At 45.1% G+C, this 27,885-nt stretch overlaps 1 protein-coding gene across 2 annotated transcripts in view; it reads right to left on the bottom strand.

Annotated features, from left to right (window-relative positions):
* Positions 1–19,338, bottom strand: part of LOC141984669 (isoaspartyl peptidase/L-asparaginase-like) — a 241,812-nt gene extending 222,474 nt beyond the window's left edge. Inside the window, exons 1-2 of one of the 2 annotated variants that reach the window (XM_074947901.1) lie at positions 19,188–19,338; positions 5,584–5,804 (exon numbers count right to left, since the gene is read on the bottom strand). In XM_074947901.1, the coding sequence (XP_074804002.1) occupies positions 5,584–5,776 (193 nt within the window). In that variant the 5' untranslated portion in view covers positions 5,777–5,804; positions 19,188–19,338. Of the gene's footprint in view, positions 1–5,583; positions 5,805–18,422; positions 18,626–19,187 lie in introns of those variants that run through there. The other variant, XM_074947902.1, reaches the window with a different exon arrangement.
* Between the last annotated feature and the right edge of the window lie 8,547 nt (positions 19,339–27,885).

Here is a 27,885-nt window from a genome sequence, read left to right as displayed (position 1 = left end):
ATGGGGAATCGCCAGCCAGAGGGCAACTTTAAACTTCCTTGCGTTAAGTCAAATTCTATCTTCTCCTTACTATACCTTCCGGCAAGTAGAAAAGAAGGGGAATATTTTTATCCCTGTTATTTGTAGTACAGCAGAATTCAGCTATTAGAAACACCACAGTGACAACTGAATAATTTCACTTTAACTATGTCACAAAACAGAACGGGCATTTTCACATTACAGAACAGTAAAGGAAAAAAATCAAATGAAAATAAATATCAAACTTCATAAACTCTTTGTTCCAACTTACATTATATTAAAAACGCAAAGAGAAACAGTTGGCATTTTACATGAGCTAGTCAGGAAAGAATGTTCTTTAGTGCTCTTGTGAGTGTGTAAGATTTTGGATGCTGAGCTTAAAAAAATCAAGCTAAAAAACGGAGGCACCCAAAATTAGTTGCTGATCCTGCAAACACTTACATATGTGCTTATATTTACTACTGTGAGTAACTCAATTGCTGTCAATGCAACAATTCACAATAGTAAAGTTAAGCATGTTCATTTGAGTTTACAGGACTGGGACCTGGTGGATACTTATGAACATTTAGAATAAAGTCTTGGCTTTATTGCAAAGTTAACTCAAGATATAACTTGAGTGTTACCCCAACCTGACTCCCATCCACATAGAAAAATCTCTAGCTCAAGCGGTGGTGCTTTAAACTTGAGCTAGGGCCACTGAAGATCAAGTGCTGCTGACACTTGAGCTATTATGTGCTGTACGGACACATCCCCCCACAACTTTCCAAAATTCCCCCTGGGGCCTCTGTTGTGTCTACCTACCTATCCCTAGTTCTATAAAGTCAACTCCAGGCAGTATAAATAACCTGCTTTGGTATTTGGACCCTACCTTAGTACACAACTTTCTGTAACTGTAACATCTGTATAGTGCTCCTGTTGCACTTATTCAAATCATATGACATCCAGAAAAGCAAATCAGCATGCTTCTACTTGGACTGAGGCAGACATCAAAGTTATTGAGAACATGTAGTATGAGGCCAGAAAGACACATGTATTTGAGTGCAAGACTAGTAATTGAATCTCCAGTAAGTCAGATGAAGAGATCCACCAAACTGGACCTTAGTGCCAGCAGAAGTTAAAATTCCTGAAGAATCTGTACTGCCAGGCAAAGAACCACAACACCCAGCCCAGAACTCCCCTTTTCTATCAGGAGCTGCACTGGGTGCTCAGCAGTGCCCAAAGCAGGGAGACCATGTACCCTGGGCACGTGTCCAGGATGCAAGGGGTGGAGGCAACCAAGTACTGAGGATTCAGAGGAGGAGCTGAAACTAGGGCTGTCCACAGAAATCTTGACTGAGGCAGAGCAGACACTCACCATTTCGTGATACAGCCAGTCCAATCCGTTTGGGGAGGAGATGGAGGAACAGACCAGAAGGACAACCATTGCTTCAGATGGGTATGAGAATAACTCAACATTGTTGATATGGTCAGGGAGATAGACAACAAAAAAGGCCACCACCGCCTGTTACAGTCGTGCAGGGTACTGTATGCGGGAGGGTAGAAGTTTTATGCAATACAAGACAAGCAAGGCCAGCAAACACAGGGACAAGCACAGTTACACCAGGCATACATAGCAGCGTGCTTTTTCTCAAACTGGCATTAGCATTTTTAAGGGCAGCCCAAACTTCAGAAAATAACACTGGCTTAGGGAAAAGGTCTGTTTCCTGGCTTGTGGAATATCAAGTTCCAGAGCACTTGCAAAATCTGTCAGAAATACAGGTCCAACATCCAGCTGCCCCTGCTGGACCACTAAGGGGAAATACAGGTGCAGTTGCCCTGAACTGTGACACCATGCAAGAGGTATGTCGAGCAGCAGTAGCAAGGCTGAAACTGAAGAGGCAACAATCAAACATGAGCATGTGTACTAAGAGGAAAGAGAGGGGAGGGAAAAGAATGAGCACTCTCAGCCTTCCGGCCTCCTAGCTGTTGCCTTTCTTGGGTGGAGATCTGAATCTCTCTCCCTGGTGACCAGTGTATTTCGAGGCTGAAGAGTTCCCTGCCTTCACGGTATTATTCCCAGAAAAAGATAGTCTGCCTAAGCAGGCCTATTTTGCTTCTCCCCTCAGAGATGGTACACAATGTAATGTTATGTTACCACCTGGTTCCTTCTGAGCAAGCATATTTTACTCCAAAGACATATTAAAAATAATAAAAGAACCTACTTGCATCCTAATAAGTTTACCAGAGATCATTCACCTTGCACCCTCCATCTCCACAAGGGCTCTGATCCGTGTCAGTTCTTCCAATGGAATCTGTGGTGGTTTTAAGCTACTGGATAATAAACTAGGTCTAAACTGGTCTAAATGTTAGTCCACCCTTCATAATGATGCAGAAGTACTTCTCATGTAGCAGGAACTCCAAACGGTCTATCAGGTTTCTTAGCAGAGAAAATTTTTCATCCTTCCACTTTTTGTAGCTCACTCGTCCGCTTGTCACAGGTTGAGTGGTCATTTAAGGGTAGCTGGGCTCAGACACATTTGTGTTGGATTAACTACTCCCTCCTACCCCAGCTGGTCCTGATCAGCTGGGTGATTTCTTTGAAAGGACTGCGAAAACTCAGTTTGAGGTAGCAAGCTAGGTTCCTCTGGGAGACACCTGAAGTAGGGGCTGGAAGATTCTAGGGAAGCAGCCTGAGACTCAGGGAAACTGAACCAGAAAGACTGAAAGGCAGTACAGAATGGCTGGGACTATGAGGGGTCTCCAGGGAAAGAGCATGGGAGGCAGTGTTCTGCCCCAGAGTGCAGGCACTTACAGGGAGTCCAGAGGTGGGCTGAAGAGGAGAATACTTTTGGGTTGTTTGGACTTTTGTTACCCTGAAAAGGGACTGAATTTTGAGAGTGACTCAGCTGGAGAGATGAGCTATATGAAGCTCTCGGGGAGAGAGAAAGAAAAATTGGGGGAGGAAGAAACTGAGGCAGGAAGCACATGCAACGCCACACTTGACCAGCTGGCAATACTATGCCTTGAGAAATCCCTCCAGTCATTAATCTGCCCATCAGTCGCCCCAGACAACAGAATAGCTCGATGACACAGGAGGATAGTTTTCTCCCAGAGGCTTGGGAAAAAAAAGTGTTCTCTCTTCCACTCAGGGATCTCAAGCAAGTTCACATCTTCCAGCACCACCACAGGCTAACCCTATCACCAGTACCATTCTGCTGTTGCTTGACACACCCAAGCCCTCAAACTGCTTTTTTAAATTAAAAGTTTAAATATAGATTTTCTCATTGCGAAGTTGGGGAGGATCCTTAGGACCAAGCAGCTTCAAGGCAGAGAAACGCAGAGATGGAGGAGAATGAATGCCCAGGAGAAAACCCTTGTCACTTTTCCCAGCCTGTGATGCAGAAAGTTAAAGAGGAAAAACTTTTATCCCCTCCAGACAGAAAAATATACTATTCTCAATGCAAGTGAGGCATTCACCTGGGAGGACAACACCAGGAACCAGAACCTTGGATGTAGAAGGAATAAATGTTGATGAAGATGCATGGGGATTTCATCAAGATCTGACCACCTCTTCAATCTGCAGAGAGGTGTTGGAATGGGATTGGAAGAATCGGGCTGTAGATGACAGCACGTTGGAGAGGATGGTTGTGCATTGCATCTCCCACTGCCATGCCGTAAGTGGCAGGACCACCAGCAACAGCAAGAAGAGCACCAGCAGTAGAGGGACCTGTCTGAGCACGTGCTGGGACTTATGGCCAGCAGGTTCCAGAACAACCAAAGTCTGACTGCAGCACCAGCAATTGTCCAAATCCTGTTCCCAGTTCAGGTCCAGTTCCAGCCTCCCCTCCATGCCACGATGTCCTGAAGTTGATGATCTCTAGGTGGGAGGTTACCCAGTCCATGAATGGAACTGCACATCATCATCTATACCCTAGCAAAAAAACCATCCTTCCCATCAAGCTGAAGCAGTCCCTGGTACCTTGTGTTTTTAAGTGGCTGTCATTATTCACACAGAGATTAATTAACTGGAACCCAGGCACAGGCACCGACTCCATGGGTGCTCTGGGGCTGGAACAACCACAGGAAAAAAGGGTGGGTGCTGAGCATCCACTGGCAGCCCCCCATCAGCACCTCCCCCTCCTCCCAGCACCTCCTGCCCACCGGTGGGCCCCACAGATCAGCACCTCCACCTCCCTCCCACCACCGAGCGCATGCTGTGGATCAGCTGTTTTGCAGCATCAGGAGGCACTGGGGGGAGGAAAGAGGGCACAGTGTGCTCAGGGGAGGGGAAGGGGCAGGGCAGGGGTGAAAAGAAGCAGGGTAGGGGTGGGGCCTTGGGGCAAAGGGGTGGAGTGGGATGGGACCAAGGCAAAATGGGTCGGGGGAGTAGCACACCCCGGCAGATTAGAAACACGGCACCTATGGACCCAGGGACCTCTGGGTGCAAGCTTGCAGAGAGGTGCATAAGTGCACAAACTCTGGATCTTTCCACTGAGGAGGCAAGAAGACAGTTCGACTTGTCTCATGAACAGAAGATCCCAGTCAAGCCTGGCTGGCTGGATTTGGGGTGAGGTTTTGCTCTATATTCATGGCAGTGAATTGGTGGTAAGTTAGGCTCTAGTATGCATGTTAAGTTTTTATTTTATATTTAGCCCTTTGTTTTCAATATTTCTGCTTGCTATAGTTTGAACTCTGTTGTGCATTAAATAAACTTATACTTGCTTTCTCTATAAACAAAGTGACTCACACACTCCCAAACAGCAATCCCTTCCGCACAACAGTCCACGTCTCCTGTCCGGGAGCATATGAGCCACTTGCACACACTAGTATGACCAGGGACAGCTGCCTGTGAGCTTGGTGCCAGCCCCAATGGGCAGGGCTGGGGACAGTACAACCATGTCAGAGGAGCCTGGGCTGGGTGCTGGCTCCTGTGAGCAGTAGCCTGACATGCTGCTGCTTTTGCCCCATGGTTCAACCCTGCAGATATCCATTTTGTATCCACAGATATAAATTTTGTATCCATCCTCTACAGACAAGTCTCCCTCATGCTAAGGACAGGTGGTAGCAAGGTGCCTCACAACCCTGCATACCCCTGGGAAGCATCACAGTAATGGCAGTTGTTTAAACATTTATTAACCTATAGGATTTTTTCTTGTTTTGTGGACTGATATTATTAAGAACTCTGATTTAACAGATTAAACCTTGAAATTGAATTGTAAAATATTCAGAGAAAACATCAAAAAGCCTCAAAGTTTTGTTCACTACCCTTGCTAAAAAGCAAGAGGATATCTGCTAAAATCCAACCTTAGCTATAAATCTCTCAACCACCCATACAACAGTAAATACTTTTTGAAAAAATAGCAATTACTGAACAGCACGAAGAAGAAACATATCATCCAGCACTGAATCAGCTCCATAGGAAATGTGTAAATAAAGATCTTTGGTGGGCAGATGTAACAACACTTAAGAAGCAGCATAAAAGATAAACACAAAATGGAGAGAACTCTTGAGGCAACATTGTGGATATATCAAAACTAAGATGATTTAAAGTATTTAAGAGTTTGGATTTTTTTAAAGTCACAATACCTGCATCAAACACAGTATCATCTTCTAAGGCCTGCACAGCAATTTCTACAGCCTTCATTGAACTTCCTCCCATTTCCAACACTGCAAAGCCACTCTTAACTGCATTTTTCACTCCCAGGATGCTTCTTTCAGCAAATTCATTTGGTATTGCCCAAGCTCCACCATGGACTACAAGAACAGGATTTGTGCCCATCTTAACCAGATCGCCAAAGATGATGTATCTGTTGAAACAAGCAGGTCCTTTTCAATTTAATGTTAATATTGCACATCAGAACAACATTCAGGAACATTAAGAAATGAATCTTTTAGGCCTCAAATCCTACTTTCACTGTATGTGTTGGCACATGCGTAGAGTTCCAACCTGGTGGGTCTAGTTACAGGATCAGGCCCATAGTTTCTGAATAGTTCCTTGCATTATAAGTATCAAAGATTAATTTTTATCTCCCCATCCCCCCGCTTCTTCTGCTTTTACACAATTAAATAGATTTTACAGGAAGCTCTGAGTAAGCAAACCCTTTTATTTGTGTGTATCTCCTTAGAGGATTGAGGCTGACACAATTACAGAATTATTAACATATTAAACTATCTTTCAGAGATCAAACCTCAATTGACAGGCAAATTTGGAGCAAGAGTGCCTTTGAAATTCAAATAAGAAGTTTCACATCATTTTAATGTAAAAAAAGGTTTTTTTTTTCAAATTACATAGAAAAACAAAATCTGAGACACAAAATTTCATGTGAAATATGTCACCAGGTTTCAACAAATATAATTCTAATACAATTTTTTTAAAATGCTATGTTATTGGAAGCAATACCTCTAGGTAAGAATACCTAACACTTTCCATTTTAAGCTCCTATTCTCAGTGGAACTTTTCCATAATTTAACCTTTCAGACCTATAGTTTCCATCTTTGCTCTCTGCTTCATGTTGAATTCTTTTGGAAGCTTCAGTGAAGACAGTTCAGGTATTTCTAGTAAGAAGGTTAAAGGGAAATAAGTAGTTTTCCCAACATTAAGTAGTTTCCTAAACATTTATTTGAAGAGCTCTATTACCTCCAGGCTTTGGAATAGCAACATGAAATTTGGATGGGGGTATACCTGGGATCAAAGTGGTGCCATATGTTGTCCCCATGGAAATCCACACAGATTTGGTTGAGTTGTAAACCTCTAAAAATTGCTATTTCACATACACAGTCAAACTTAACTCTCGCATTTCCTAACTTTTGAGGACTGGTCCTTGCAAGCCTAACGTTCTTGTAACATAATTGTCTAGCAGCCAGGTGAGGAAGGAGTAGAGACTAGCTAGCACAGCTGCTGTCTGTTAAAACTACTAGGCAACTGAAGCATTCCCAACCACATAGCAACATTAAGTAAACTAGAGAGACAGTTTGTTTTAGGAGCCTATATACCTTCATGGGATCACATGGTTGGGCCTTCACATGTGAATTGGCTGAACCCTGGTTGAATGGTCTATCACAAGAACCGGAGGTAATTGGCTCTGATGATTTATTACACTTGCTGGCACAGGGATGAGTCATCAGGCTTAGGCAGGCTCGGGGTAATTCCATGATGACACATCAGAGTGTTTTAGAGCACTTAGAAGAGTCCAGTTTTAAATAGAAAGCTGGTCTTAACTCTAAACTGTAACAGAGCTGGCACTCCACTATAATTTAAGCCAGGGGTCTCAAACATGTGGCACACAGGCCGTATGCAGCCCAGGGAGTTATTTCCTGCAGCCCGCCATAGGTACCAACTGCACCAGCAGCCAAGCTCCCCTCCCCTCCCAAGAGCACCACGTCCCTGCTCCTCTGCCTACCTCCCAGCACTTCCCACTGCCAAACAGCTGTTTGGCAGTGCTTTGGACTATCCAGGAGGGAGCGGGGAGGAGCGGGATGCGGCGTGCTCAGGGGAGGAGGCAGAGAAGAGGCGGGGCTGGTGCGGGGATTTGGGGAAGGGGTTGGAATAGGGGTAGGGAGGGGGAGAAGTTGAGTGGAACTTTGGGGAAGGGGTTGGAATGGGGGCAGGGAAGGGGTGGGAAGAGGCGGGGCAGAGGCAGAGCCTCATGGAAGGGGTGGAGTTGGGGGCAGGGCCTGGGGCAGAGGGCGGGGGCTTTAACCAAACTAATTCTAAAAGTAAATGCATTTTTATCATTTGAGTGAGGTGCATTACTGAGTGTTTATATTTTATTAAAACCCCTCTTCACATTACAGATTTTAAAAAGTTAATACATTGACTTTTAATCGCATACTATATTACTCTTCACTTTTTTCATTTTTGACTATACTTTTGTATCATTGTATGAAAAGGTTTCAGTGATGTGGCCCTCGGGCCATTGTACTAGTCCTCATGTGGCCCTCATGGTGAGTTGAGTTTGAGATCCCTGATTTAAGCATTTATACTGATTTCATCATCATAACATTGGCATGTTTTCATAGACCATAATGAAGCTCAGTGATAATGGCAAATACTGCTGCTTAATTAGATGTGTTACCTAGCAGCTCTGTGTTTTTGGGGAACCAGGACACAGTACCCAGCCTGTCTGACTCCTGAAAGACCTTTCCCACTCCCCAGTCTCTGCTTGAACCAAATCTGCATCAGAAAAAAGACTGACAAAAAGCAACGAAAAGGCAGTGGGAGACACACATAAAGCCCTGGGATAAGGATGACAGGATTAAGGAAACTCCCCTAGCCTCATTTGCATCGAAGATGGGACAAGGAGGCATCTCCATTAGCATATAGAATGGAGAACAGAGATTCCAAGGAAAGAACCGCATGGAATTCTGGGATCAGAAAAGCAGGGAAGCACTGCATGATGGGGATCTCTGGTCCACATGTTAATGAACCCATGCCTGCACACACCCAGCTCAGTCGTTATCAGACCAATTCTAGTAATAAATCCTTTATTGGTATCCAAAATAGTGAAGCTCCCTAATTGCATTGTGAGCTCCCTCCAAGGAACATGGCCCAAAGCAAGGAATGATCAGATCCCATGGACTAGCCTGAACAAAACAACTTTGGTATACTCCCTTGTTTACACATAAGCAAATCTAGTGTTCTCCCTTGCACCATTGTTATTTCTCTACAAAAACTCCTATCCATACGCAAGTAAGTGTTCTGATGCCTGGATCCAAAATCTGCATCAGTTTCATTGGGACTTCATCTTCTCCTGACTGATCGTCCTGGGGGCTCTGCCTGACTCCAGCACTCCGGACCCTCAGCTCCATCACCACCTGGGACCCCTGATCAATTCAAGCTTCATGGAGTGGTGAGAACCCAGCTCTCTCTCTCTCTCTAGGTATAGCTTTCCTACCCTGACTTGTGTGATCAGTTATAGTTTTGTAAACCTGACTTTTATAATCAAATTTAGGTTAGATTTAATATTATAACTGTTTTGTTTGTTTGGCTCCCCTATGGTTATTACCAGGCTATAAATAACTTTCATGATTAAGTTGGTTGCTTCTCTCTCCTTAGTGGCTGGGGTTGTTTTGGTTTCCTCGTTCACTCTGCAGCAATGCTCCTCATACCTAAGCTAAAAGATCCCTGCAGCGCCCAAAAATCCAGTGGAGTTTACTCATAAAGTGGGCTATCACCAGAACAACTGTAACATGAAAGTGGGGATAGATGGTACTTCCATTTAAAAGGGACGGGTGCTGGTAATTAAGTCGTATATTTGGTTTTGAGGATGATCAAAACTAGTAGTGCTTTGTCTTCCCTCAGAAATCCCTGGCCAATACCAGTTCACCAAAGCAAAACTGTTTTAGTGGCTCCCTTCCTGCCTTTACTGATGCTTCAGCTGTCCCCTGTCTTACAATATGGAAGGACTCATAGCAACTTGGAGAACCTGTATTTCTTAATTGTATTTCAGTTCAATGGGGGAAAGTAAGTTTGAATTTTTTTGTCAGTGAAACACTTTTGTTTTCATTAACTCTTATACAATATTTACTTGTTGATTTTAATGGGAATTTTGCTTGAAAAACCAAGTGCCTTTCAGTGAACCAGCAAGTTTAATGTAAATTAAGTAAAAGAAATAGTTCTCATCTTAAGTACAAAATGGCATCTTTTAATGATAGTGAATTATGCTAAATCAGTTTGAAAAAAAGTGTTCTATTTCAGTGTATCCTACATTAGTTTTAAAACATGTTTACAGCTCTTTAAAACAGAGTTGCCAATAGCAAAACCTAGCTAAATTATAGTTATCACAATGTTCCATAATAATAAGAACACTTGGAGAGAAGAGGAATTTTAAAAGCACAACTAATGTTTGTGGTGGAAGTAGGACACAAGCATCACAGTACAATATTTATTTGCGGCATGAAAAATGGAATAGAGAAAGCAGTGATTACAGAGTGGCCACTGCTATTTACATAGATGTATATGGTTACAATCACTTAATTATATTTATTTCCAAACAATTTATGGCAAATGCTTTACAACAGTGAACCTCTTTTTTCTGTGCAGTACCTTTGATATGAGAGCCAGACAAAGTGAGTCAAAACTTTCTCCAAGAAAAATTTAGTTTTAATGTATTTTTAAAAGGATCTTAAATGCAGTTGATAACGATTATTACATTTGTAATTCTGTTACTAATCTGCAATCCAACTACTTGAGTGCCAACTCAAGTAGTTGAATATTTTCTTTGGTCTTTACAAGTGTTACATAATAATTTTAGTGTATGAACGAAATTAGACATCCTCCCTGGAGCCCTAATTCAGCACAGCATGTAAGTGTAACCCACATAGCTCCTGGGTGTGGTGCTCTGTCCCCTCTAGTGGCACCAAGACCACTTAGAGATTAATGAGTCTGCTTTACAGCCTTAGCAAAGGGTCACATGGCTTTTAGCTCAGGCAGTAGAGCAGGGATCGGCAACCATTGGTCCGCGACCCGCCAGGATAAGCCCCCTGGCGGGCCGGGCCAGTTTGTTTACCTGCTGCATCCGCAGGTTCGGTTGATCGCAGCTACCACTGGCCACGGTTCACCATTCCAGGCCAATGGGGGCTGCAGGAAGCGCTGGCCAGCACATTCCTCGGCCCCAGCGCTTCCCACATCCCCCATTGGCCTGGAGTGGCAAACCGCGGACAGTGGGAGCCGTGATCGGCCGAATCTGCGGATGCGGCAGGTAAACAAACTGGCCTGGCCCACCAGGTGGCTTACCCTGGCAGGCTGTGTGCCAAAGGTTGCCAATCCCTGCAGTAGAGGTTCATGCATTTAGCTCCAGAGGTCCCAGGTTGGATCCCAGCTGATGACGACCAGGGTCTGTCAGTGTTACATAAGCACATGCTTAACTTCAAGCATGTGAGTAGTTCAACTCATGATGAAAATTCATCAGGTAATTAAATGCTTTGCTGAATCAGGGCCTTTGTTAGGGTACTATGAAAAGTTTTCCTTATTTTCATTACTTCCAAGTCAAAGCATACTGAAGAAAATTATCATTCCTCTACAGAAATGCTACTTCTTATAACTAAAGCAGTTTCAATATAGGAATCTGAGTGAACAAAACCAAAGTCAGGACTTGTTTTTCCTCTTACAAAAGTTTTGCATTTAAATTGTGGAGTTTTATATTTTTAAGGCGTATGTGGGCTATATACAGCACAATAATTTAGTATCTTTATAAAATTCACAACATATGGCTAAAATGCTTTACAGAAAGAATCAAGCAACTCTGCTTCTCAGGAGCTTGCAATCTATTATGTACATAACACTAAACAGTATGTGCTATTCGCAGTATGGAAAACTAAATATGACATGGCACAGAGACATGATATTAGGCACAGAGAAGTAAGGCTTCAGGAAGTGCTAAGAGATTGCTTGTTTTTCCCATTGTACACATGCGTGAAACGCTGGCCCCATTGAAGTAAACTGCAAAAATCCCATTCACTTTAATGGGAAAGGATTTCATCTCTATGTTGCTGTTTGTAATTTTGATGCTGTATGTTTTGGACAGGAATGTGGGTTATTGTGGGAGAGGCTGAGGAAATAAGAAAAAAAATAAGCTTGTGTAGCATACAGGATTAGGGACATTATTCCACGAAGGGTATAGCTACACTGCAATTAAAAATATGCTGCTGGCCCATGCCAGCCGACTCGGGCGCCCAGGGATCCTGCTAAGGGGTTTAATTGCAGTGTAGGCATTCAGGTTTTGAACTGCAGCCCAAGTTCTGGGACCCTCGCACTTCACAGAGGCAAGCCTGAACGTATAAACCACAATTAATCAGTCTCTTAGCCCAAACCCTGGGAGCCTGAATCAATTGGCAGAGGCCAGTTCAGCATTTTAATTGCAGTACAGACATACCCTTAGAAGCGTGGAAGGAAGAGTGAAGCAGGATGGGCAAGAAGGGAATGTAGTTAGCAGGGGTGCATGGCTCAAGCAGGAAAGTGCTAGAAGACTCATGACAGTATGTAGGTAGGGGCACAGATGTGTAATAGCAGAGCTATGTGCTTCTCCATTAGTTTAATACTGACTCCTGCTTTGAAAAATTGTAACCGTTTCCCTTTTGTTGTCTCCGATGGGTTACCAACTCTTGAAGGCTGGCACTGCAATTTAAGTGATCCAATCTAGGTCTACTAGAAGCATTCTTATTAGGGCTTCCGCTCACAACCCAACTTTGGAGGGAAACCCCCATTTCCTTAAAGAGAAAAGTGAAAATTCCTAAACAATGCAAATTTCAGAACCCCACTTTCTTGGGTCTAATCCCAGGTCATAAATTCCAGAGGGCAGGTTGCATTCTGAGTTGTACTCCTGGAGAGAACACAATTTTGATTTGATAGTCTGAATGAAGGATTGTACATTCAATGGTGAATACCTGAATATGTAATTATTAGAATGTACATTTATACAGAATTTTGTGCACTATATAATTCAAAGCATGTGACAACTGACAAAGCAGTGGTCATAACAGTATGTTTATTAGAATGCTGGTCCTTTTCTGATGTGTTCTATCCTTTATCATACTTTTATGATGGATCAGAAGGGGCCCATTAGGTGTCGTGATTTTCCTACTGGGTCCCAGCCAAATGTTTCAAAGTTTGCATAATCTGTGAGGTTAAATGCACCAGAAAATCCAAAACACCAGACCAAATGAAATTTATATTACATAAACAGTCTTCCTATATATTCAAATTACATACAAAAACTATGTTAAAAGAACATTATGGTTACAAAGTCAAGCATTCAAAAGTTAGGAAATGCTAGGGTTAAGGCAATCTTAATTTTCCCCTCCTTTCTGTAAATGCATCATGATAAAGCCTTTATTACATGATCACATACTATTTTTTCCATAGGACTTCATTCAACATACAGGACACATAATGGTCTGGGAATGAATTAAAGTGGTGTTGTTTCAACCTGAACCGTTGAAGTTTGGCAGAAATATAAGAAATTGAAAACAGACATTTATAATGTGAAGTATTGGAAAATCTTAAATGTAGGTAGCACTACCAGTTCTACCTAGAATAAACTCTCAGGAGTTGCATAGGCATAAATTGGAAAGGCAGACAAATCAGTTTGTGAAGTGTCTTTTTCATTTTGCAGACCTTTCCCCATCTCCATCTCTTTCCCCTTTCCTTGCACCACCTTGCTGTCCCTCTCCATATCACTCTCCCCATTTATTTGCATATCACTAACCCTGCACTTGGTTTGTTTAACACCCCATTCACCCGCTCTGTAATTTTCAAGCACAAAACTTATTCCTTAACCATTTCTCCTCAGATATGGGAAAGCAATTATTTAACTGAACACTAGATAGGTTTCACTAGGAAGACATAAGTTCAGACCTTTGTGTATAAAATGCTTCAAAGCAACCAAAAGTTCTGAACAGTTTAAAATAAAGTGAACTTGCTATGCTGTCCTAGAAGTCCATGGATTCTAGCTGAATGTTAAAAGGACAGCATAGAATGAGATATAATCAGTTCAAAAATATAAGTTAAAAGTTTCTGCACGTTGTAATACTGGGGTCTACCCCCTTTAAGGAGCACCCAACCCTGTTTTGGAGAGGAGCCCAGCAGGCAGGTGCTGGGAATCATCTAACCTAGCTAGGCAAAATCAGGTGATGATATCAATTAGGGGTTTAGAGGAGAACATTCCCCTTGAAATACAACAGAGCACTATGAAGTGGATCCACCTAGGGCGAGTAGAGATTCTGACTGGGAAGCTACAGAAGGCTGAGGGGCACAATGTAGTTTGAGAATGAGATTGTTATTTTATATTGTCTCTCTACCATTTCTTTCTGGGATAATAAACAGAGCCCTGGAACCGGGGCTATGAACAGATTTGGGTATGGCTAATTATGTAGAGTCCACCCTTCTACCCAGGTGTTACACTTGTTATCAATCACCTGCCAATACTTGTGAGTTTACAATTACCATTTCCTGGTTTTAAAATGTTTGGTCTCACATTGCTGTTTGAAAATCACAAACCAATGGGGGAGTGGACTAAACCCCAATCCTGCAGCTTATAACAGTAATAATTACTTCAACTACAGTAAGTGAAGGTGCCTGCCCATGTAGATCAGCTGCAAACTGAATGTGCAGAGGAAGGAGTACAAGCTAAGTAGACACAAAGCACAGTCAAATTCCCAAAGAAATGGAGGAGGAAAACAGAAGAAAGTGGTTTTTTTTTTCCTGACTTTGCTTTTCGTTATAGTAATACTTGGTGTTATTTATACTGACAGTAGATAAACTATTATTTCTGATTTTTTTAAAGTTAAATATGTTCTCAACAATGATGGCAGCAGGTGCACAGCTAGTAGTGAAGGGATTCTTATAACTGCAGTTGGTATGTTAAAGCTTTAAATTGCCCCTAAATATTTGGCTCATAGTTTCAAAGAGTTTACAGCACTCTACATGTTACTTGCATTTTGAAAATACTTCTCAGCTTAAATTACTTTTCTTTATTTTGCGGTTGAGCAAGGTTTCCACCTATAGGCCTTTGAACTGATGGAAAATTAACAAGGCATAATAAAATTTGTGTGTGGCTAGCTATTACAGTTCTTCCACTGTCTTCCCACTAACTTGCAAAAATGCATTATTCTAATCTATCCTATTCTTCTGTATACTCCTATAGGGGAGAGAAAGGGAGAGAGAGCCTGGAGCACTGGGCCTGGTATAAGATCTGAGGCCTGAACCATATTAAAGCCATGTATTAAAGCAGATGTTTACAAGTTTTACTGTCTGATACATGAACTTGGCAAGGGTACTGCTAGTTTTGCAAGAACATAGGCACTCCTAAGAAGTAACAGATACTGGGTATGCGTGCGAACACACTTGAAAAGATTAACAAAGGTACATCCTGACCTAACACCAGATAAGAGGGTTTGACTGAAGTGATGAATAGGGATGTTTTGCCTGAGACACCTGGAGCAAGATACAAGGGGAGGTAACAAGCAGATGTCATGAAATACAAAAGGTGGTATGTAAGTTGTTTGTCTCAGTCTATAAATATTGGGGTACCTCATGACTGAGCCACTCCTTGCCATTAGATACTCGTGTATTAGCCTACTTGTAACCACAGATCCAAGGAATTGGGACTGTGCCCTGAGGGCAATAAACCTGGCCAAGAGCATTTGTCACTGAACAGTGCCGTGGTCTTTCTTTCTGGGTAGTACTTATGACACTCTGTCCCAAAGAGACATTCTGCACCCTATATTCACCATGGTGATATTGATATGTTTTGTACAACATATGCCTTGTGAGGTATCATTCTAAAAGTTTTTGTATGTTGAACATTAATATCCCGTTAAGTTGTATGTGCTCTCATTGTATAGGAAGTTATAAATTTTTGCTATGTATGTGCTACTGAAACATGTGAGGACGGGAACACGCACAAGCAGCCTTTCAGGTACAACAATAAAAAGGCCAAACAATGTTGATGGCCTGTTGAGGAGATACACACCCTCACAAGGATTACCCCAGGAACTGGGGACAACAGAAACCTCTCAGAGATAGCACTACACAATGGGAACTGTTTGACTCGGGTCACAGCAAAAGATCTTTCCAGCATGTTGGAACAAGATATAAAAGGGGGAAGTGACATCATGACAGGGCCTCACTCCCCTACAACACAACATCTTAGGAACAAAGGCTGAACTGGGGAGGGTCCCAGGCAGGAAAGAAGGAAGCCCTGCCCATGTATGGATGCTTGATGGACTGTTTGTTCTATCTAACAGGGTGAAACACTGCTTGATTCAAATCCTATCTAGTTTATAAGACTTAGATTGGAATTTTGTTTATTTCTTAGGTAGCCATCTTTGATTGCTATCACTTATAATCACTATTACTTGTAATAACTTAAAATCTATCTTTCCATATTTAATAAACTTGTTTTATATTTATACCTAAAATAGTATGGTTTGCTTGAAGTGTGTGAGGAATCTGCTCAGGCACAGGGGTTGGGGCATTGTCCTCTCCACATAGAGGGAGGGGTGGACTGGGTAATACATTTATACTGCTCAGGATTTTGACCAGGGCAAGATGGTACAGCTCTGGGGTCCTAGGCTGTGGAACTGGGGACAAGCCTTCATGTAACCGCAGCTGAGTGTGTCCCTACTGGTGTAAAGGTTTGTGTGAGTGTAGGACTGGGAGAGGTCTGCAGCTTGTCAGGCACAGTATGAGAGGGAGCCCAGGCTGTTGAGACAGGGCTCAGCGGTACCCCAGTTCCAGGTTGCACCTTGGTGTGGGGAGCAGTCAGAGTACTATTGTGGTCTGTTGAACCAACTATCTGCACAGGGCTGGGACAGCATACTGAGAGAGCACACATACCCGTCAACCGATGACAACTCCTCCCTCTTTCACCATAGTCTCACTTTGTACCTTGCTCCATCCTCCAAAAAAATCACCATTAATCGAAGTTGTGCAGTTGCTTACCTTTGTACCCACATGCGCTTATAGCAAACTTTCTTCTTTCTAACCCCTTTTCTCCTAGTGTCAGTGCTTAAAGCTTTCCAGGTCACTGACCCAGAAAATAAAATTTCAAATAAGCAGGTTGGCTTGTGGAGGGGAACACACGTTTAGTACAGCCTGAGGAAAAACGTGCTCCGATTGGTGGCTTTCCCCACTTGCCTATATTTTGGGGCAAGTGGGGAAAGCCTCCTGGGCTGCTGCGGAAAGCAGGTAGAGCTCTCTCCCCTCAGGCATTGACACTGTTTTATTCTATATAGGTCCTTATACCACATGCATCACTATAATATCTGAGCACCTTCAAGAAAGTCATTAAGCAACATGACTAACATCTGTTGTGTGTTTTGTTCTCTCCTCCCCTTGCGGGAGAGGATAAGTAGAGCATGTGCACTTTGTCTTGTTTTGGTAGATTGTTTTTTTTAAAATATCTGTTATGTGTGTGTGTGTGTGTGTGTGAGAGAAGGTAAGGTCAAAGAACTGTGCCTCGAACTTGAGTTGGAACCAGTAGCACTCGGGTTTGTAATGACCATTAGTTCCACAGTCTGGGACCACCCGTGGATAAAGTTTTATCTCCTGCACAGCAGAGCTTTACTCTTATTGTCCAGAGTTCCCTTGAGCCAGTGGAGGGGGGAAGAGCAGAGGAGCCTTCCGGGTCCCTCGCCCTGGAGGAGAGGGGAAGTAGAAAGAGCCCAGGAGATCAGGGAAGCTCTGTTTTTCTCCTCCTTTCCTGTGAACAACAGAACAGCTCCTCTACTTTCTCAGAGTGTGGAGATGGATGGCAGGAGAGAGATCACTTGATCATTACCTGTTAGGTTCACTCCCTCTGGGGCACCTGGCATTGGTCACTGTTGGCAGACAGGATACTGGGCTGGATGGACCTTTGGTCTGATCCAGTATGACCATTCTTAGGCTTCTCCTAGCCTTCCCCGCAATACCAGGTCCAAGAAGGGGGAGAGTGAAACCTGTTGCAATACCCTCCCCCTAGGCCTGGGAGAGGTGGATGTAGAATGTTAGGAGCTGTAAAAGGAACAGAGGTTAAGGGAAAGGGCAGGGAGGGGGACAGAGTTGACAAGGGGGGCTGGCAGAGCAGAAGTGACCTTGGGGCAGGGGGCGGGTGATAGACCCTCCACTCTTTTCACACGCCTTTAAGTATGGTTTCTTACACTCGCTTTTCATGCCTGGTCTTAAACTGCACTGTAAGGTTTTCAGGAAAAACTACATTTATGTCTGTACAGCATGCAGTATAACAGGGCACCATCCTAATTATGACATCAATAATTTCGGCTCAATACACTTATGAACCGTAGGCGCTGACTCTGTGGGTGCTCCGGGCCTGGAGCACCCATGGGCTGGAGCTCCGGAGCTGGAGCACCTGAGGGGAAAAATTGGTGGGTGCTCTGCACCCACTGGCAGATCCCCGCCCCAGCTCACCTGCGCCTCTGTTCCACCTCTGCCTCCTCCCTGAGTGCGCCACGTGCCTGCTTTTTCCCCCTCCCTCCCAGCGTTTGCCACCGCGAAACAAGCGCTGGGAGGGAATGAGGAAAAGGGGGAACGCGGCGCACTCAGGGGAGGAGGTGGGGCTGGGGCGGGGATTTGGGGAGGGGTCCAATAGGGACAGGGAGGAGGCGGAGTTGGGGCTGGGACTCTAGGGGAAGAGGTTGGAATGGGGGCGGGGCGCAAGCACCCACAGGCGCCAGGAGAAGTTGGCGCCTGTGTTATGAACAATCTGTTACCTACAACATCATGTGGTAATGAACACTTACTTTGCAGAGATTGACCTGACTTGAATTACTTGAAGTCCTATACAGCATAGTGGGAGGGGAGGAGGAAATACAAGGGAAAGGCCCAGGTTAGTTAACTCAGTTAATACTGCAGATGAGGGCTACCTCATAACACCCTTCCAAAAGCTGATCCCAGGTAGGTCTGAGGAGAGCTGCCCTCTGTGACTTACCTGGGGGTAGGAACCAGAGCCCTCAAGCAGCAGGTGGGGCAGTTGTTGCGTAGCACTGCTGCAGCAGAGGCCCAAGAGAAGGCCGACTGCTTGCTGGCTTTACTCAAGGGCACAGAATTAAGGGTGACTGAGTGGAGAAGCTCAGTTATAAGCAGTTCCGCAGCTGCAGCAAAGAAGCAGTGGGCAGTGAGCCAACCAAAGCCGGGAAAGGCTGCTATGGATCTGGGAAAGAGGCTCAGAAAAGGAGTGGTGTATGTGAAAGGGAGGGGTGAGCAGCACAGCACAATAGGCAGCTACAGCCCTCAGCCACAGCTCAGAAAAGCTTCCTCCTGCCAATTTCCAGGCCAAGACAGCCCTGTGTGAGCCACTCCTCCAGACCAGCCTTAAAGAGACAGAAGCATACACAAGACTGCTACCACCACGGATACTAGAAATCCACCTCACGTGAGGCTGGCATGGCAGAACACATATTGTATAGCTCACAAAAAGAATATAGGCCCTGAACTATTCTCTCAGGAGAGTGCTCTACATAGAATAGCACTGCTAAAAGGGCACAGGACCCCGCTCAGGCAAGAAGGAATCCCTAGCAGAAGAGAAAGCTAACATTATTTCCTCCATGTCTATTTGTTTTCTTTTTCTTTAAATATAATCACCAAATAACTTTGATATACAAGCTAGAGGAACAGGAGTGAGCTAACGTTATGGAAGAGACACATTCCTGATTATATAATACAAAATAGCAATACTCTTAAAAAGCACACTTACCTTCAAGTCACACAAACAGCTCTGCCTCATAGAGTCCTTAGAAGACTCCTGAACACAATAAATGTGAGTAAAATGCAGCACAGATAAGTATTAATCCTAGACTTCCAAATCCAAAACTGAATGCCAGCCTTTGTCTGCGTATTTCCTAACTATTATCAAAGCCTGGTAAATGTATAACTAAAACTCAGACAGTTAAAATGAAGTTTTCTGAGCTGTTCACCTCCCAAGTCAAGAGTCCTCAAAGAACTATTATGACATTAATTATTAACATTGCTTATTTACAAAATGCTGCAAACTGCCTACTTGCAGGAATAGCAAATCTCTGCAGACCTTTAGAATGCCAGAATTCCTATAAATAAATGAAAATAGCCGTGCTATTTACTCTTAGTATTTTCAGGATAAGTTTAATTGCCCAGAGTTCTAAATTGGAGGAGAAAAGCAGGAGCCTCATCTACCTCCCCTAACTTGCTCCTGCCCGTTCCTTTACACTTTCATTGCTACATCCACCATAAGGTTGCCAGTTTTGGTTGGGTATATTCCTGAATGTTTGGTCACATGACATAATCTTTCATTAAAGATTAATCTTTAATTCTTGGAGGTTCCAAGAAAATCTTGGTGGGTTGGGAACCCTAATCCCCCAACAACCTCAAAATCCTCATGTGCTTCTTATGGCAGGCTCTACTCCTCTGCACTGCTGGTTCTTCACAGCTGATGTAGCGTGGATTGATTTAAATCAAAATTGCAATGATCTTGGGGTACATTAAATAACAAACCAGTGAATGGGAAAGGAATAAAATTTTAATAAAACAAGCTGGAGAGCATCTCTGGTGAACTGCTGCACAAAGCCCTGCGATGTTCCCAACCCTCCCCTCCAGGGCACATCTACAAATTCCCATGTTGATAATACTGTCCCTTATAAGGGAGTATCTATAAATTATAATCTTCTACAAACATATTTCTACATCTTCCGTCTTAAAGAAAAACAAATTAACTCTTGTGTGTATGTGTGTATATATATATACATATATATAACAGCTAACAACTATCTAATGACACATGCATTAAATTTTCAGCTCATGTAGTACAATGTGCCAATTACCTAGAGAAGAGATGAAAAGGAGTACTTGTGGCACCTTAGCGACATGCCACAAGTACTCCTTTTCTTTTTGCGGATACAGACTAACATGGCTGCTGCTCTGAAACTAGAGAAGAGAGGTTACCAGCACATCACTCTTAAGTGAGTCTTTGCCACTCACTTTTCTCAAACACCCTTTCTTCAGGCAGGTTAGCAAGTCTCTATGAGTCTTTCAGGAGGTTCAGTCTGATACTGTTCTTCTCAGTATCAGCCTTTCATTAGAGTCTGAGTTGTTCTCTTGTTCCTTGACAGTTTCTCCTTTGTGGGTTGATGATAAAGGATCAGTCAGATGGGAAATACCAAAGTCCACATTTACTGTCAATGTATTAGAACTTTCTGTGATTACTCTTAGATCCAGACAGATTCTGCCATAATCAAAGGGACTATATAACACCTTGGATGCAGCTGTTCTTTAATGGTACCCCTTTGGCCCCCAGTATTAGAGGTGTGATTCCTCAGGCACACTCTATCACAGGGGTCGGCAACCTTTGGCACATGTTCCAAAGGCGGCACACAAGCCGATTTTTACTGGCATACTGTTGCCTGCCAGGGTACCGGCCACTACCCCTGCTCAGCCCACTGCCGGCCTGGGTGGACAGAACCCCAGGCCAGCAGCGGGCTGAGCGGGGCCGGCGGCCAGGACCCTGGCTGTCAGGAGCCAGCAGACGGAACCCCAGACTGGTGGCAGGCTGAGCTGCTCGGGCCTCTGCCAGTCTGGGGTTCTGCCCGCCAGTGTAGTGTATTAAATTTCTCCCCATAGGAAAGTGCTATTTGCGTAGCACCAGGATCGGCAGCTGTAAGTAGTACACCACAAGTAGCACATTCCTACAGGGAGAAATTTAATACACTACACTGGTGTAGGGAAGGCTGTGGCTCCCCAAAGAGCCGGCCCACTTCCCGCCCCCTGACTGCCCCCCTCATAACCCCTGACCCATCCAACCCCCCACTCCTTGTCCCCTGACCACCCCCTCCCAGGACCCCCTGCCCCCTGATTGCCCCCCTCAGAGCCCTCCACCCATCCAACCTCTCCCCCCCCGCTCCTTGTCTCCTGACTGCCCCCTCCCGGCAGGGGTGGCTCTACCAATTTTGCCACCCCAAGCAGTCGCTGCCGAATTGCTGCCGCTGCGGCAGAGCTACCGCTGAATTGCCACCACCCCCAGAAGAGCGGCGGAGCTGCTGCACAAAAGCCGCCATGGCGGGAAGAGCAGCGGAGCTGCCGCCAAATTGCCACCACAGAACATGGATTGCCTCCCCATTCTCATTGCCGCCCCAAGCACCTGCTTGGAAAGCTGGTGCCTGGAGCCGGCCCTGCCTCCCGGGATCCCATCGCCCCATCCAAGCCTCCCTGCTCCCTGTCCCCTAACTGCCCCAACCCCTATCCATACCCCCGACCCCTGACAGGTCCCCCCCAGGACTCCCATGCCTATCCAAACACCCCTGTTCCCCGTCCCCTTACCATGCCGCTCAGAGCATCAGGACTGGCAGATGTAAATAGTACATGGTAAGTAGCTCCCTATGGGGAGCAAGTTAATACACTACATCCAGCCCCGCTCAGCCTGCTGATGGTCTGGAGTTCTCAAAATATGTTCTTTCACTCCTTATCAAAAATTATACTACAATTAGCTTAAAAACTTGAAAACTTAAAAACTTAAAAATGTTGTATATTACAGTAATCATTAAAAAATGTATAATGCTAATAAATACATAGGTTTGATTAAACAAAGTAGTTGTACTTATGTGCCTGTGCTTAATTTGTGTTTTCGATGATTTACTTTCTAAAATAATCTCGCATGTCTCGCACCACCAGAAAGGGCATCTCTCACCCCCATGGGGTGCATGCACCCCAGTTTAAGAACCACTGCACTAAACTGATAAGATCTGCATTTTAATTTAATTTTAAATGAAGCTTCTTAAACATTTTAAAAACCTTGTTTACTTTACATACAACAATAGTTTAGTTACATAATATAGACTTTATAGAGAGAGACCGTCTAAAAAGGTTAAAATGTATTACTGGCACACAAAACCTTAAATAAGAGTGAATAAATGAAGACTCGGCACACCACTTCTGAAAGGTTGCCGACCCCTGGTCTATCACCTGGGTTAAGAGATGGAAGATCATGGGGACTTTTGTCAAAATAATATTTCTGCTTCCACTTCTGATTTTCTTTCATCTTCCATATGGTTTCATTGTTAGGAGATTTCAGCAGGTTATCAGTAATTAGTAAATTAGGTTGGGTCCTTCTTCCCATTACCAGCTGAGCTGCAGAAAAGCCATTCTTCAGAGGTATACTTTGGTAAACCGATAAAGGTTTATACAAATCACCCCCACTGACAAAAGTCTTTTTCATAAGGTTCTTTACTGCCCATATAGACCTTTCCACAAATCCATTTGATTGGACTTGATGTTTTGTGATGAAAATCCCAATCTATGGCAAATTGCCAAAAATCTGCACTGAAAAATCGCAGTCCATTATCGCTAAAGACTTCATCTGGAATTCCATGATTGGAGAATATTTCCTTCATGCCAGCTATCACTGACTTCCTATTAGTACTGTCAGTGTGCAAATTTCTGGATACAGAGAATAGCAGTCTGTGACTATTAAATAATCCTTTGATTGCCAGGTAAATGTCAGTGCCTATCTTCTCATAAGGCCTTTGTGGAACTGGATGAGGTCTGCCTATTGGCATGGCTTGTATTTCAAGCATAAAAACCAGTTTTTATCCACAGCCAATAAGCACCTCTCGTGCTCATTGTCTGCACTTCTCAATTCCTAAATGACCCTCATGGATCTTATGTAGCATTTCTTTTTGGAGGCTCATTGGAATTACAACCTTACTTGAAAATCACCTCATCTATCACAGTAAGTTCATGTCTGCAGTTCCAATAGCTCTTATGTAACCCTTCTGCCCATCAGAGTTGGCAGCAACAAGGGCCGGGTTCAATATCTAGGGGATCCATTCCAATAACACAATGCAAACCGGCTCGAGCCCCCACCCAGTGACCTGGGACAAATATATACCACCCCCGCTGGGCACCTCCAAGAGGCAATACTTCCCCTCTCGCAAGCACATAGTCTGAGTGTAGCAAAAAGCCTTTTAATAACAGAGAGAAACAATGTGGCATTATGTTGGGGAAACACCACCAACAGGATTCATAACACAACCCATGAGCAAAAAAACCACCCCAAGCAAATTGGGGCATGCCCCTTTCCCTCGGGTTCTTGAGTCCCAGCACCCAAACGTCTCTTGAGTCCAGCAATCCACGAATCACCCAAAGTCCAAAAAGTCCAGCCCCAGAGTTCAAAAGTTCATCTGCATAGTGTTACTCCCCAGTCTGGCTAAAATGTGCCTGTGTGTGGGGAAAAGGGGCAAGGGGCACCTTACGTGTCCTGAAGCTGACTGCCCCACAGGGCTCTGCTCTGCTACGCTGTCTCACAAACGGCTCTGCTCCACCACGACTGGCTCCGCTCTGCACCGCTCGCCGTCTCACAAACAGCTCTGCTCAGCTCGCCGTCTCACGAACACACCGCTGTCTCACGAACAGCTCCACTCCACCACGACCGGCTCTGCTCTGCACCGCTCGCTGTCTCAAGAACAGCTCTGCTCAGCTGGCTGTCTCATGAATGGCTCCGCTCTGCACAGCTCGCCATCTCACGAACACACCGCTGTCTCACAGACAGCTCCGCTCCACCACGACTGGCTCCACTCCGCACAGCTCGCCGTCTCACAAACAGTTCTGCTCAGCTCGCCGTCTCACAAACACATCGCTGCACTCTAGATCTTCCGGCTCCCCACTACTTGACACAGTGCTCAGTGATTTCAGCTCTTAGTGATTTCAGCTCATAGTAGTGGGGGCCTTAGTGCTGGTGCACCTTAAGGCCAAAGTGAATGCAGCATAGTACCTGTAGCAAGACTCTTAATAGACCCAAAATTAGCTCTGACATTCCACAGTGGAGAGAGACAGAGGTGCAATTGGTGCTTCAGGCCCTCACAAAGGGGCCCATACCACCAGGCACTAATACCTGTCTCAAGTCTCTCTCAATTCACACAGTTTTGGAACCCATGACCCTTGCCTAGTGAGTGCTACTTAGTTGATGGTGAGTCCCTCCATCATAGCAAAAGGCCAAGTACAGTTCCAAGCACAGTTCCCATAATCAGGGTAATAACAATTTATTCTTCCTGCCCCAATAACAGAGACACTGGGGATCCCACAGCAGCCGAAGTGACCATTTGGGCAGCTATGGCCTCAGTCTAGGCGGCGTGGGTGTGCCTATGCAAATGAGATCAGCCCCTGAAGTTTTTTTTTCCACAACTTGCCACACCTCACCACCAGATGTCAGGGTGGAGCTCATCCTGACACTGCTTACATCCTCCCCCCAGCCGAGAATTTGTCGTCCCGACAAATCACACGCCCTTTATACCAACTCATTGGTTTCCTCCAAAGGGCCTCAGGAAGCCCACTTTAGCTTCCACAAGCCTGTGTGCTAAATGTATTGGCTCCTCACTAGTCACCCCAGGTGCATCATAAGTTAACCGTTTCACTGGTCTTATCACCCTGTCTCGTCTATTGAGACTCTCTGTTGCCGAGGTAGGGGGAACATCCTCTTGAGTGACGGATGGAGAGGCTTCCCTGGAGGGTCCCTCGGCTACTGGCGTAGGCCCCTGCACTCCTAGTTCTAACGCTGGAGGGTCCAAGGTGCCCAGGGCATCCTCTACCTGTGTGTCTCCATTGTCCAATAACCTGTGTGTCTCATCACAGGGGGGTCTCATCAGCGGCACCGGGGTGTCAGAAAGGGGCCTAAATAATTCCGCCATGGGGTTTAGGGCGGAAGAGGGAAAACTCTCGTTTAGTTCAGCTGATCGAGTCTGAAATCTTGTCTCCATCCCAGGATACACCAGGGTTGTGTCTTCCTCCTCAGACTCACTCTCAGATGTGCAGAATAGGGGTAAGTTAGCTGCAGGGGGCCCGCTGTCTGTGTTGGATGGCGGCTTTGGTCTAGCACCTCTGTTCTGCCCGGCTGCCCTGTTGTGGCCCGTCTCATAAGGGATGCTTACCAATTCCCCCACAGGGAGCAAAAGGTTTCTATGCACCGTCTTTATTTGCCCTGGGCCGTCTTCAGGTTTGATCTTGTAGACCGGCAGATCTCCCAGCTTTTCCATCACCAGGTAAGGTATTGCCTTCCATCTGTCAGCTATCTTGTGTTTGCCAGCAATACCCAAATTTCGCAGCAGGACTCTGTCCCCCGGCTGGAGCTCCTGCGAACGCACTCTAGCATCATATCGATGTTTGTTGCGGTCTGCGTTCTTCCGAGCCGCAGCGGTAGCTAAGCGATAAGCATCCCGCAGCTTTTCCCTTAGTCGGGATACATATTGCTGGTGAGTTTCATAGCTATCTCCATCCTCTGATACACCAAAGCACAAGTCTATGGGTAATCTTGGTTCTCGCCCAAACATCAAGAGATATGGGGTGACTCCCGTAGCATCGTTCTTGGTGGCATTGTAGGCATGCACCAGAAATGCGACATGCTGGCTCCAGGTTGCCTTCTGCTCTGGTCGCAAAGTTCCCAACATATCTAATAGGGTTCGGTTGAACCTCTCTGGCTGAGGATCACCTTGGGGGTGATAAGGCGTTGTCCTAGACTTTTTGATTCCTGCTATCTTCAGCACCTCCTTCAGAAGGTGACTCTCAAAATCCCGCCCCTGATCAGAGTGTATCCGAGCCGGGAATCCATAGACTGAGAAATATTTGTCCCACAATACTCGAGCGACGGTGGTGGCCCTCTGATCACGTGTGGGATATGCCTGTGCATACCGTGTAAAATGGTCAGTCACTACTAGAATGTTCCCAACCTTCCTCTTGTCTACCTCTACAGACAAGAAATCAATGCATACCAATTCCAAAGGTTTGTTGCTGGTGATGTTCTTGAGATATGCAGCCCTCGTGGGCAGAGTTTTCCTTTGAACACATCGAGCACAAGTCTCACATTTCCTGCGAACATCTTCAGCCATTCGGGGCCAATAGAACCTACTACGAATAAGTTCCAGGGTCCTCTCCATCCCTAAATGCCCAAAGTCATCATGCAGAGCCCTCATGGCCAGGGCTCTGTACTTTTTTGGCAGCACTAGTTGTGCTCGTTGTTTTTGTAAAGGGTCAGTGGTCATTCGGTGTAGCACTCCCTGAATCAGTTTTAGTTTGGTCCATTCTCTCAATAGTAGTTTACCCTCCGGGTTAGGTGGGACAACCGCAGCTGGGCTTCGCCCCTCCCTTTTGGCAAGTAGTGTATCACGAATGTCAATATCTTGCCGCTGGGCTTCTTGCCAGTCAGCTGCATTGAGCATGGGCAAAGGAGACTGGTCCAATGCAATATAGTTCACTGAAGCAGAAGGCATGCATTCAGGGGGCAGGCCCAAAGCTTCTGCAACACATACCTGAAGGCTCTCACGGGCCTCTGGCTCTCGGCGACTCACACTGCAAATAGCTCTCACTCCATCTGTGGGTATCACAGCAACTTCTGGAGCCTGTGGACGCCTGGACAATGCATCTGCATCTACATTGCTTCTCCCTGATCGGTACTGAATGCTGAACTCATAGCTAGCCAAGGCGGCCACCCATCTCTGCCCTGTAGCATCCAGCTTAGCACTTGTTAACACATAAGTCAGTGGATTGTTGTCTGTCCACACCTGGAACTGAGCACCATACAAGTAGTCTCGAAATTTCTCAGTGATGGCCCATTTCAGGGCCAAAAATTCCAGCTTGTGGGTGGGATAGCGAGTTTCACTATCAGACAATCCTCGGCTGGCAAAGGCTACAGGTTTACGTTTGCCTTCCACTTCCTGGTACAGGACTGCTCCCAGACCCTCCAAACTGGCATCAGTATGCAGGATAAAGGGTTTGCTTGGGTCAGCAAAAACTAGGACTGGAGCATGAGTTAGGCAAGTAATGATTTCTCGAAAAGCCCTTTCACATCTCTCATCCCACCGTGGCCCAAATGGTTCAAATGGGCCATAGTGTCTCTGCACAGGGGGCTTTGGAGACCTCCCCTTATTCTTGGACTTAGATTTGTTCTTGCTGGACTGATGTCCCCTGGTGAGATCGTTCAGAGGCTTTACAATCGTAGCATAGTTTTTCACAAATCTGCGGTAGTAGCCACTAAATCCGAGAAAGGTCTTGAGTTCTCTGTAGTTACTTGGACGTGGCCATGTAGTGAGTGCTTCTATTTTATCAGGATCAGTACTCACACCCTCTTGGGACACGATGTGACCCACATACTTCACTGAGGTTCTGCAGAACTGGCATTTGTCAATTGAAAGCTTCAGACCATAATCCTCCAACCTATCAAGCACTTTAAGAAGTCTTTCTTCATGCTCCTCTAAGGTTCTTCCAAACACAATCAGGTCATCCAAATAAACTAACACTTGCAGTAAATTCATGTCTCCCACAACTTTCTCCATGAGATGTTGAAAGGTGGCAGGTGCTCCAGAAATCCCTTGGGGCATGCGTTCGAACTGATAAAACCCTAATGGGCAGATGAAGGCTGTCTTCTCCTTATCTTCTTCTCC

This window comes from Natator depressus, chromosome 3, assembly GCF_965152275.1.
Source record: "Natator depressus isolate rNatDep1 chromosome 3, rNatDep2.hap1, whole genome shotgun sequence".
Taxonomy (NCBI): domain Eukaryota; kingdom Metazoa; phylum Chordata; order Testudines; family Cheloniidae; genus Natator; species Natator depressus.
The sequence above is the reverse complement of the archived record's forward strand: the minus strand, read 5'-3'. Positions and strand labels throughout refer to the sequence as shown.